The sequence below is a fragment of the Musa acuminata genome, chromosome BXJ1-11 (genome assembly GCF_036884655.1).
Source record: "Musa acuminata AAA Group cultivar baxijiao chromosome BXJ1-11, Cavendish_Baxijiao_AAA, whole genome shotgun sequence".
NCBI classification, from domain to species: domain Eukaryota; kingdom Viridiplantae; phylum Streptophyta; class Magnoliopsida; order Zingiberales; family Musaceae; genus Musa; species Musa acuminata.
Window position 1 is genome coordinate 28,529,107 of NC_088337.1, and position 11,511 is coordinate 28,540,617.

General features: G+C 40.4%; 2 protein-coding genes across 3 annotated transcripts; both read right to left on the reverse strand.

Moving 5' to 3' along the window:
- Window positions 1–6,890: 6,890 nt before the first annotated feature.
- On the reverse strand, window positions 6,891–9,048 carry LOC103971852 (uncharacterized). Of its 2 annotated transcripts, XR_010481293.1 has the most exons (3): window positions 8,867–9,048; window positions 7,329–8,683; window positions 6,891–7,218 (listed from the first exon to the last, which is right to left on the reverse strand). XR_010481293.1 is itself a non-coding variant. In XM_009385985.3 (2 exons), exons 1-2 carry the CDS (start codon window positions 8,930–8,932, stop codon window positions 7,586–7,588), a joined length of 1,164 nt encoding a protein of 387 aa, XP_009384260.2. In that variant the 5' UTR covers window positions 8,933–9,048; the 3' UTR covers window positions 7,232–7,585. The 2 variants fall into 2 exon arrangements, 1 of the variants encoding a protein (XP_009384260.2); XM_009385985.3 differs by lacking the exon at window positions 6,891–7,218 and having other exon boundaries at window positions 7,232–8,683.
- Window positions 9,049–9,433: 385 nt separating this feature from the next.
- On the reverse strand, window positions 9,434–10,886 carry LOC135597524 (uncharacterized). The gene is made up of 2 exons (XM_065090556.1): window positions 10,421–10,886; window positions 9,434–10,040 (listed from the first exon to the last, which is right to left on the reverse strand). The coding sequence occupies exons 1-2, from the start codon at window positions 10,869–10,871 to the stop codon at window positions 9,961–9,963; spliced, it is 531 nt and encodes a 176-aa protein (XP_064946628.1). The 5' UTR covers window positions 10,872–10,886; the 3' UTR covers window positions 9,434–9,960.
- Between the last annotated feature and the right edge of the window lie 625 nt (window positions 10,887–11,511).

An 11,511-nucleotide genomic window follows, 5' to 3' on the forward strand; every position in this document is an offset into this window, starting at 1 on the left:
CCGAGGATGACACAAAACTCAATCTCAGAGCCAACTTAGATATAATTAATGAAGGACCCAAATCCATTTGAGAAACTTAGCCTACCAATGATCTGTGGCTAAGGCATTCAACGCACAGGTTCATCTCCGACAACTAAAGGAAGGAGATTTGACCTTAAGAAAAGTTAAAGTTAGTGATCTGACCCATATAAGAGGCAAGTTAATACTAATGTAGGAAAGACCATATCAAATCTCAAAAGAAGCTTAACCAAGGACCTACTGACTCTAAACCATAAGTATGTCAAACATTCCTAAGACTTAGTACATTTCCCGTTTCAAGAAGTAACATCTTTAAAAACCTAAAAACCCTTTTGTAATCTTAACATATTGTGTAAAGACTCTTTTTGGCAAAGAAAGATGTTCTATTCATGAAAAAACTTATACAATATTCTCGATAGCTCTTACATTTTAAAATGAGCATCGTCTGTCAAAAGAAAAACAAGTAAAAGGATATCTAACAAGCCAATTCCTACCCCTTTAAAATTTCTATAATTTCATCTTCGAGGGGTGAGTTGGTGACAAGTGTGACAGTCAGCTCCTCAATGGCAACATATGTGTTGGCCAACTCATTGTCCTCTTCATTGGCTCAACAACATCTCCCTCCACATAGATAGTTATCTTGCATCAGTCATCAAGGTCGTCAGACCCGACCATGACAACCTTGCTATCAATGGATATGGTCTTAAGGAACTCATTGTTGATGTGCTTATATTTAGTTTGGGAAATCGCAAGCTTATAATTGAAGTTAAAGGCATTATGCTCCTAAGTTTTTTTCTTGAAGCCTTGGAAGACCTTGTACTTTGCCACCCCATAAACTTCTACCTTCACCTCACGGTTGTCTGCTTCCACTAATGATTGGACCATCATCTTGTTGGTGTGTTGAAAGGTCACATACTTTGAACTTCAAGGCCAAACCCTCCCACCTGAGGCATTCAACCTCTGTTTTAGCATCAAGCCTCTAGTGGTACTCTTAGGTAGCTTCTACCTTTGTTGCTGGATGCACTGCCTCCTCCCATTGTTGTAAGTCAGCCACAACCACTTAGAACTTGCGTTCCATCTCACCGTTTCGAGATCAGAGTTGGGTTGTCTCGTCTTCTGCCTAAGACCTCTTGACTATATTTTTTTGCTCCTTAAGGAGCTCAACCTCTCGGAGAAGGTTGCTTGCAACTATTATCAAGTTTCGAGCATCTTAGTCTTTGCCCACTACCGATGTGGGATTAATTTTTAACTCAATCCATGGGTAGCTTTACTTAAGGCTTCTCATCATGCCCAAATACTACGTTGGCTCTGATACCAAAATGTCACGACCCAAGTCCGATGGGCTAACTGACCAATAACTCTGTTTGGTCCAAACCATTGACCAAAATGTTTAAGCCGAAGTTATCATAGTACACTCATCAAACTTTTATAAGTCAATCTTAATCTTTTGTCTACTTCCGATGTGGGGCTAATTGGGGTGTCAACAAAAATAATAAGAAATTGATAGATTCAGATGTCTCAAGTCCTTACCATTACCAAGCTCTTATGTTTATCTACGAGGATGTACTTGGTGGGCCTTAGGTATAGACCCTTGGCCAACACTAGGTGCAAGAGGCACTTGTTCCAAGAGGTGGCCTCCCTTGGAACCTCCCATGATAGACTGGCATGGGTTATGCACCAGTCGAGGCTATAGATGATCCCTCATCTTTGGGTGACTAGCCCATGGACAATACGCATCGGTATGAGTTTTGTTGGATTGACAGGAACCTCATTATCGATGTAGACGATAGGCCCCCAAAGGTGGTCAACGATCTCACTCCCAAATCTGATGAGGATGCTTGTTGCTATTGTGGCTGCTCTTCTCCTTCAGTAGGTTTCTACATGACAACCATTGGAGCGAGGGGAGTCGAAATGTCGGGAGGAGCCCTCTGGTCAATGTGTGCCTTCTTTACGCGCCTGTTGGCTTAGTAGTGGTGATGGAGAAGTGGGGAGCATTTTTGCTCGACACAAGTGCTTGATGCCCCCCGATGACTAGTCGATAGGTTTCACTTTTGAGCTCTTCTTCTTAATGAGCTCTCAATGACTTACCTCCTTGAGCGACCATTTGTCTAGTCTTCCCACCTTGGTGGTGGGCGATAACCTCTATAATGATCCCTTGGATGTCCATATCTGCAAGGGAGGTGTGTGAAGTTAGTGACTTCAGAAAGACATATTAGCAAAGTTATAAATGGATTACCTAGAGGCGTTGGGCTGAGTCCTGCTATAATGAGCCATTGTCGCCCTTCTGAAAGTTGTTGGTGGAGTCGAATAAGACTAGAGATAATCTCCTAAATTACTTTTTCTTTTGACCCGTGCAACCTTGAGGCCACATTGAAAATTTTCAAGTGGACCAACTTAAGTCAATCAACCACTCGTTGGTCGAAAGAATAAAAAATATCTCCTCTTCCAACCATTACAAAGGGTCAAAACGTTATGAACTCAACATCCAGGTTGGGTAGAGAGAAAGTAGGCTGATCCTCCGAAGCACAAACTATAGTAAGCAAATAGAAGGGTTGATGTTAGGGTAACATGAAATCTTTGACATTTTTCAACAAATGCCATAAGAAAGCATCACGAATTTGATGTTATATGAGTGAGAGAGAACTTCTAGAAGTTGAGAGCCTTTAAAACAAACACACAAAAAAAAAAAAGATAAAGGGGAAATAAAGTCCCACCACTCGATCGAGCAGGCAGCAGGTCATATATGATGGATCTCCCAAAGAAACTCCAAGTTAGAGACCTCTAAAATCGAGTCACACTTTATAATGGGTTTCCATTGCTAGTCCTCGTTAGCACGACTGACTCGACTCCTGAAAGCGCCACTACAAACAGCAAGAGCGATGACGGGATCGGTGTTCCTCAGGTCTCGCCGCACCATGTGGTAGCCACGCCACCACTCAGACAGCTCCCTTCCAACGTCACATCCTTGTCGCCGAACAAGATGTGACTATGCGAGCAGCACGGCCTGCAAGAGAACCTTCTTCGCCATTAGTTCACCTCTTGTCATCAAGAAGCTCGATATTAGTGTGCGTGTCATGAGTTGGAAACGTTCCTGCCTTCACTGTCATTGTTCCTGCCTTCACTATATGTAAATCATCCACAATGTCATTGTTCCTGCCTTCACTATATGTAAGATCTGCAACACATTCTAGTCATTTACATCATCACAAGATCCACAACACACCATATAAGTTCACAGAATTATAATCAAAGAACATTTCTACTAAAGCAGCATAAAGGGATCCATCATAGCATGTGATTCACAGAAGAGACATCCAAGGAAACATTTCTACTACTTAGCAGCATCCAAAGATCTAACACACCATATAACTAAGAGAGATAACAGAAAAAAGAAAATTTCTACTAGTATATCCAACAATCCAACAGACCATATAAATTCATACAAGAGACATTCAAGGAAACAAATCTACTATTAAGCAGCATCCAAGGATCCAAGAAAGCATATAAGATCATAAAATAGAAGATTAGTTGTTACTGGAACTTCAAATACATGGAAAATTTATAGCCAAAAATTTTTAGGCATGATAATATCAGCCCAGTTGATCGAATTTCTGTATCCTCGAAGTTCAAGCTTCTTCCTGTAATAAGATAACAAGAGTTGCAAAAATATCCTGTCCATGTGGGATGCTTCTGCTGGTGCCGAAAAACCATCACATCTGATGGGCATCAACCTTCACTGATGAGACATCAACCACATCAAACCAGGACAATTAATTTAAAAGAGGAACCTCCACCACATGAAGAGAATCCACACCCACCTTTTTTAGGCATCAGCCATTCCTGATGAGGAATCAATCATAGTCAACCAGGATGATTCATATAAAACAGAAACATCCACTATCCACACCTATCTTTTGTAGGCACAATTCATTTTTGAATTCAGAGAACAAAAAAAGAAGAAAAAAGAGTGCGCCTTTATTCTTTCTCCACTGAACTGATGTCTGAGAAATCTATCTACAATTCCACTGAACTGATCTCCAGTAGACAAGTGAAAGATGTTCCACATTTATACCACCAACAAATGGACTTAAATAACAGAATTTGATGCGCTCTACTAGAAACATTAAAAAGTAAGCTCTCCCTCTACGAGCCTCCCATCAATGCCAAATATAAGGGTCCAATATAAGCAATCTTATCCCTACATGTGAAATACTATTAAAAAGACAACAATTAAATCACAAATTTTAGTTGAATGATTCTTCAAATATTTTTCCATCCTCAAACTACTTCATGATCAACAAATAATTAATGAAATGACTTTTCCCGAATGAGTCATGACTAAAGATTAATAAGTTCAAACTTATGGCTTTGTGAATGGCACGTACAAAACAAGCTACCAAGCGGTGTAGTAGACACCTTTCTTTATCAGTGTATCTAGGTGATACAAACGAAAGTTTGTCAGGATGTTCTTTTCTGCTAACTTTAGTCTGACATCAACATCAAAAGAGAAATTATCTAGGGATATAGTTTTCCTGCTATCGATCAATCTTCTTAAGAAAAACAGTGTTGTTGTATTTCTAGCTTTTTGAAATAGTTCTGGTTAACAAATAGCATGATTTGAAACAACCAAATACAACTACCATAATTCTGGGAAATGCATATACAAAGAAGGAAAAAGGGAAAACAGAAATGAAAGTGTAGAAATATAGAGATCAAGAATAACTGAAGTTACGGTTCAATATGTAGAGAAGAGAATATCTAATAATGTGGACAGTGAGTATTTAAACTTTATGAACTTTTTAGTCAGAAAATTACAATGGTAAGCTTACAAATCAACCTTCCCTCAAATTGATCCACCTATTCTAATGTCGGCCGGGATGCTTGCGCTCACAAACAAGATTGTGATTTCTTCTAATTCATTCATGCAATATGATCTCCAGTTCTCCACTGTTGACATTCAGTGTGCCAAAGAAAAAAGAGACAAGATCTTTGTGTGTTTTCTTGTAGATTTATATGTAAGAATTACTTACTGAAAACTAGAGGATCATACATAAAGCAGTATCCAGATGGCTCACCCACAGTACAGAAGAGCCAGAATTTTATTTATGAAGATGCCAATCTCTGACATCCATTTCTTAGTAACTATACGGAGTACTTTCAGGCCGAATTGATCATCATAAGGTGTTTGCGCTTGATGTAGTCTCCAGATTCCATGTCGACATTCTCCTCATAGGTGGTCTCAGACACACGATAGGTGGCTGGTCGGAAACTATCCTCTACTTCACAGGCCTCTTTGTGCTTGTATACTTGGTGAGTGTTTGTGAGGAGAGGTCTTTCAGACGTAGCCTTCTCCAACGAAGAGACATAGGCGTAGTAGTCTCCCCCTGAGGAGATCCTTGCCTCATGGAACTCCACATGGCTTTGCTGTGGGTGGTGGTGGTGGTGGTGGTGGTGGTGGTGACTCCCGAATGACATTTTTGCGACAGACCTTAATATGCTAGGAGGCTTGATGTTTGTTTGGCTCATGGCTCTTCCTTTTATATTCAAATTATGAAAAGAACTTATTCTCAAAGGATAAGAACACACTTTATACCAGTTCCTGCCATCATATCAGGCATCAAATAATAGCAAAAGGAACATGTATTATGGTCCCAAGCATTTCAGTTTTACTCTTAGGAACAGAAAAGAAATTCTTGAACTTCCAAACAATTTAACAGGGGAGTCTCAATGAACAGATATTCATTCTTTTCATTTACCTAACAGATAAAAATAGAAAATACAACTGCTGATCATTTAGTCAAGAAAAAAAAAAAAAGAAATAAATCATTCTTGCATGAGATCACAGGTTCTTGCATGCCTAGTGTTTTCAGGCTCTTGCTGATTGAAGGGGAAAAAAGAATTTTTAGATGACTCTAGCATGAGAGGGTTGATGTTTTCTCCACGAAAAAGTTATGTATGTTTCTTTTATCTTCAAGGATCCAGACACAACCATATAAAAACGTTTATAAATAATAAAAAGGATATTTTTCAACTATTCTCATGCAAAAGCTTGTTATAAGTATTAAAACAAGGGTCTAAAGCTTCAATAACTTGAATAACAAGAATTGTTATTTATGACATTCCTGGTTCTATCAGGTTGTTGATGAAAAAAGAATCTTGAGAGCTCAAGACCAGATATGATAAAAGATGAGAATGTCAATTCAACTGAAGCAAATTGTGGGGTAACAGTACGACTGTACAAGAATATTTAAGGAATACAATCAAGTTCAGTGTAGAGAGATCATCGATGACAGACAATCCAACAGCTAGTTGGCTCAAATTACAGAAAAACAGCATGGCTTCAGATGTCGATAAGCATCACTTGCATGAATTTCCAAGTGGTAAATTTCAGTTTGGAAGTTTTAGACTATGCTGAAAGGTCAACTGAAATAAATAAAAACACCACAATTTTGGGCTATTGGAGAAGATTTTAAAAGTGTGTTGTCAACTCTTCTTGATTGTTCTCCTTGATCAAGGACTGAAAGAGCAGACTGCTTCATGAGACGGAGTGAAAGAAGAAGTTCCTAAAGAAACTTAAGGAACTTTCAGAATAATTTAACTGTCTGATTGCTATATTTCAGTAGACTATCACAGAGCCTTTCTGTGTGTGCAAACATAACTACTCTTAAAGAAGATAGAAAAAGATCAAACAAGATCATATCATCATCAGTTGCTTGAACATCTGACATAAATAATATGCGACTCTTAAACCTGCAGAACACATAACAACATGTAGACACAATCACATACTTCTAAATACCAAAATAGTAAAAAGAGTGAACTATGAGATTGATGCAGTTTGATTTAAGGGGTTTGACTGAGCCACGTCTATATGTTCAGGAATTTCATCATTATTCTTTTTTCGTATTGAGAGTTGCACGAGTGAAATATTGCCAATTTGTATGAAGTCATACATGAGATTTGCCTTGGGTCCATAAATACAATATAATTTGTTTATGAAATAAATGATATTTCTTTATACAGACTGCATTACACTTTGTGCATTTGCAGTTATACAGATTGTTGATGCCTAAGATACTGAGATCCTCATATTTTTAGAGAATAATGGTAATGCGAACACATGAAAACATATACTGTGCAAGTTCCATCAAACCGAATTCCAAACTGATAAAACTCTGAGGTCAGAAGGAACACAAGCATCTGCAAAAGCAAAGAAGTGAATGTAACTTACTATCACCAAAATAGCTTAGTGGGGCTTCCAAAGCATACTTAATTTGCACAGTACAAAAAACACAGTTAAAATATCTTACTGATAACAGAAAATGGAGAAACCTCTCCTTGTAGCTAGAAACGCTGCAGACACTACTTTGGCACCCAAGTTAGGTGAAGCAAGCATGATTACTTGAGTATCTATATACAATGTACACGTACACCTTAGAACTTCCGCTTTCCAACTTGCCTCAGAAGAGTCACACAAATCAGATCATAATATCAGCAATCAGGCCATAAATACCAGCATACTGTTGTTTATTATTTTTGAAAGAGACTCCTGTAAGTGCAATTCCAATCACCCATGTTCTCTTTTGCAATTTCCAGGTAGGAGATATTTGTACTTGTCAAAATTCTGAAGCAGATAAGCAGGAAGATGGACTGCAGAATACGTGTGAGGTATAGGCCCCAGCTTCCCTACAATCTCCTTAAATGTATACTCCTCCGGAAGCATGTCATAAAGGTCTGCTCCTCGGCATATGACATCCTGAATCCTTGATGGATTCAGAAAATAAGCAAATCTCACACGATCAACATGGCTGTATGCCTTCATCTTGAACACAAACTCGCCGATGTAGCGGAAGCAGAAGCTACAATGCCACCCCGAATCTGACAGTATGTCATCAGTCTGGCGGTAGTGGGCATATCTCGTCTTTCCAGCACGGTACCTATGAACCGAAGCCCTCCAGCTCTTGTTATCCAACAAGAACTCAAAAGAGTACAAGTAATTCCGCAGTCTGAGATGTAGCTTTTCTGGAATGTCATCGCACCACCTCAAGAGGTTAATCGTGTGGCCACTTGGGATCTCATCAACATCCGACATGATCAACAAATCATCATCACCAATTCCTGAAGCCCTGATGAGATGATCCAATGCCACTCTCTGGTAGGACTCCTCAACAAAAGGGTTCTCCCCCTTGACGAACCTCCCACCGACAGTCCCGTAATTGAGCCGTGGCTCCACAAACTCAAATTGACCCCGGTTCTCAGCAAAGAAGAAGGGCTTTTGCAGGCCAGTGAAGGTAGAATTAGACTCGAGGAGCACGAATTCCGAAACATAAGGGTACAATTCGTGCCAGCGGATGGCAAGGATGTCCAATTCATTGCTAAAGAGCACCGCATCGAACACGCGGCGGGGAACATCGCGGACTCCCCAGCCATGGAGCTTGCAGAGGTTCTCCATGGAGACATTCTCGTCATAGTAATGGGGGATATCCTTGAACGGCCTCGGAGGGGATTCCCAGAGAGGGCGAAGGAAGTAGGTGATCTTTTGGCCATGCAAGTAGATGCCGACAACAAAGGTCGGGACGACCAAGAAGAGAAGGACTACGGCTCCGAAATTTGAATCCCGGGGGGCGCACCGGAGCTTTGACATGGTCCGTATCGCTCTGCTTACCTGCCCTCATACACAACGACAACGATCACGAGTATGAGGCTCTCTTGGGCAATTCAACAAACACGTCATGGAAAAGACAAAAATTCTCGGAAAAATTAGAGCAAACAGGATCGACAAGCACCAAATCCAAACGCCGAATTCGAGAAGCGAGGAACATAGGAGGAACGAGAAAAGGATCATCACCTGAGTGCAGTATTCGTCGCTGGTATCATCCGACTTCTTCGAATCGTAATCTAAACCTTCGAGCATCGCGCAAAGGGCTCCAATTTACGTTTATTATCATTATTATTATTATTATATGGGATTTTCACATATTTATCATCTCAAACTCGAAATTACTTTGTAACCCTTTACAAAATCTTAAATTGTAAACTATATTAGTATTATTTAAAGCTTATATATATATATATATATATATATATATATATATGTGGAGGAATAAATATGAAAATTATTTTTAAAGGGATATACATGTAATTTGACCATATAGTTTTATTTAGAAGGAGAGAGGGAAACGAACGGACACCGATCGGTCTTCAAACCGGAAGAGTCGCGTGTCGGTTGAGCTCTCGCGTCGATTTATTGGTTTTAATTCTCGAGCCAGATCCAATATGACAACATTATAATGAAAAAGAAATAGTAAATTATATATTATCCACATGTGATTTTAGTCTATTATCACAAAATAATTATTTATATTTATAATTACTACCATATATGTCAAAATCATAGTGTGTCAACACACACACACAAAAAAAACCAGATTATTAATTGTTTATCATAATTTTAAAGAATCACAGCAGACTAAATCAATGTATTATAGAAGCTCTGCTAAACTTGTTCTTCTTGCAGTGCAGAGACTGACATGGGGATTCTTTCTTGGTCTCAGTATAAGCATCCTTCATTTACTGTGGTGGATGCATCATCCCCCTCAGAACAGCACTGCTTTCATGTGGGTCACATCAATCAATGTCCACAGAGTAAAGCAACCAACATGAAAACGATTTTGTTAAAGGAAGATGTGTACTCCACAGGAATGCAGATCAGACATGTTCTCAATGTGATTTCAGACGTCTTTCTTTCTTGCAATTCTCTACTTCTTATCTATGCGTCAGCTTCCTTCCATCTCCAGAAAAATGATAGCAGCATGCAATGAAACCAAGCAGAGAAACATCAGGAGAGGATTCACTCTGTCAAAACATAAGCTTGGCAGCAGAAGCCGATGGATTAATTCTTCGATCTCCTGAAGAACTGGGAAAAGTCGAACCATGTATGTGTCAGCTGCATAATTTAATAGTACAAGCCACTGCTTGGGCCCAATACTTGAGCCTTGCTTTTACTGCATCCGGATCATCCCCTGGTATCAACAGAAGAGGAAATTGAATCAGAGATCATGGGAGGGCAACTACAACAGATTCACCAAATAATTCTATGATCATATATATCTTTTCCAAGAAACAGGAAGTAATCAAATTCCCCCATTTACTCGATTTGTAAACACAAAGAGACCACTCCTCGTGATTGGTTGAATTGTATTGGGGATAAAAATTGGCCCTTTTTTTCTAGTCTTCGTGGACATATGAAGCAATATTAGGAATGATTTATCCGGATGAACACAAATAAGGGTTGCTTGGAGGAGGAACAACAAAGATGGGACCTTTTGGCTCATTTGTAGAACGCCAAAAACGAATCTTTGGCACAATTAGCAAAGGGGAGGACCCAAGAAAGAAGTTTTACCAGGGCCGGAGATCCTCCAGTTGGCGATGGGAGGAGAAGGAGGCGGCGCGCTCAGATCCATGGACTCGGCAGAGGAGGAGCGATCCTGCTGTTGCTGTTGCTCGTCCAAGAACCTCTGGCTCATGGAGTAGCAGAGCTCTAACGCAGGGAGCGTGTCGCAGAGCTCGGGGATCTCCTCGTAGCTGAAACCGAATCCGAGGTCGAGGCACCCTTTGAGCTCATCCAGGTCCTCATCCGTCAAGCTCTTCGTCCTCGCGACGCCGCCGGTTCCCTCCTCTCCGCCGTCCGCCCCGTCCACGTATCCCTCGAGCGTCACCCCGCCGCACTTCCGCGGCCATACCTCCTCCTCCTCCTCCTCCTCCTCCGCTTCCACCGCCAGAGACAGCGTCTCCTTCATCTCCTCCTCCCTCATCGAAGGAAGGGAATCGGTTTCCATGGAATAGCTTCCCATCTCTGTGTCTCTGTGGCCGCGGTGTCTGGGCTTTAAATGGGTTCCTCTGATGATGATGATGATGATGGGAAACAGACGGCATGTGATGCCGTTCGAAACACGAGAGGCAACCTGGACGATCAATATCTACTCTCTTTTCTCTCGTACCGTACAAACTTACTTGTATTTTTATTGGATACTTTTGTGTAGGACCCACTTAAATCACCAAATTAAGCCGATGGAGTCGGGAAGACAGGTAACTCCGTCGGGCTTTTGCAGCTCAATCCAACCTGGGTTTCGCGTTGGGTTTGCTGCCTCCGAGTGCACCAGTGGGGAACGAGACGCATGGCTTTCAGCCCACGCGACAGCTTGTGGTGGAGCGGCGCCGCTTTTTGGGGCCCACCCTCGTTCCGTCCACACACGTCTTTTTCTTCTTTTTCTCTTTCTTTTTTTTTGAGAAAAACCCAGGCTTAAAAAAATATAATATATAGTCAATAAAATACAGATAAATCAGTTCATGTATATATATATATATATATATATATATATATATATATATATATATATATATATATACTCTTCCTTCTTTTCATGAAAATAGAAAAACTGTCCCTTATTTTCGTGTTAATACAAACCACACAGCCATTCTTCTATCTCCAAA

Bases quoted from the DNA above. Each gene is read 5' to 3' on its own strand.
- LOC103971852 (XM_009385985.3), bottom strand. From the start codon at position 8,932: ATGCTCGAAGGTTTAGATTACGATTCGAAGAAGTCGGATGATACCAGC. The intron at 8,684-8,866 runs GTGATGATCCTT...GTATGAGGGCAG, and splicing joins GCGACGAATACTGCACTCAG to GTAAGCAGAGCGATACGGAC.
- LOC135597524 (XM_065090556.1), bottom strand. From the start codon at position 10,871: ATGGGAAGCTATTCCATGGAAACCGATTCCCTTCCTTCGATGAGGGAG. The intron at 10,041-10,420 runs GTAAAACTTCTT...TGTTGATACCAG, and splicing joins CTGGAGGATCTCCGGCCCTG to GGGATGATCCGGATGCAGTA.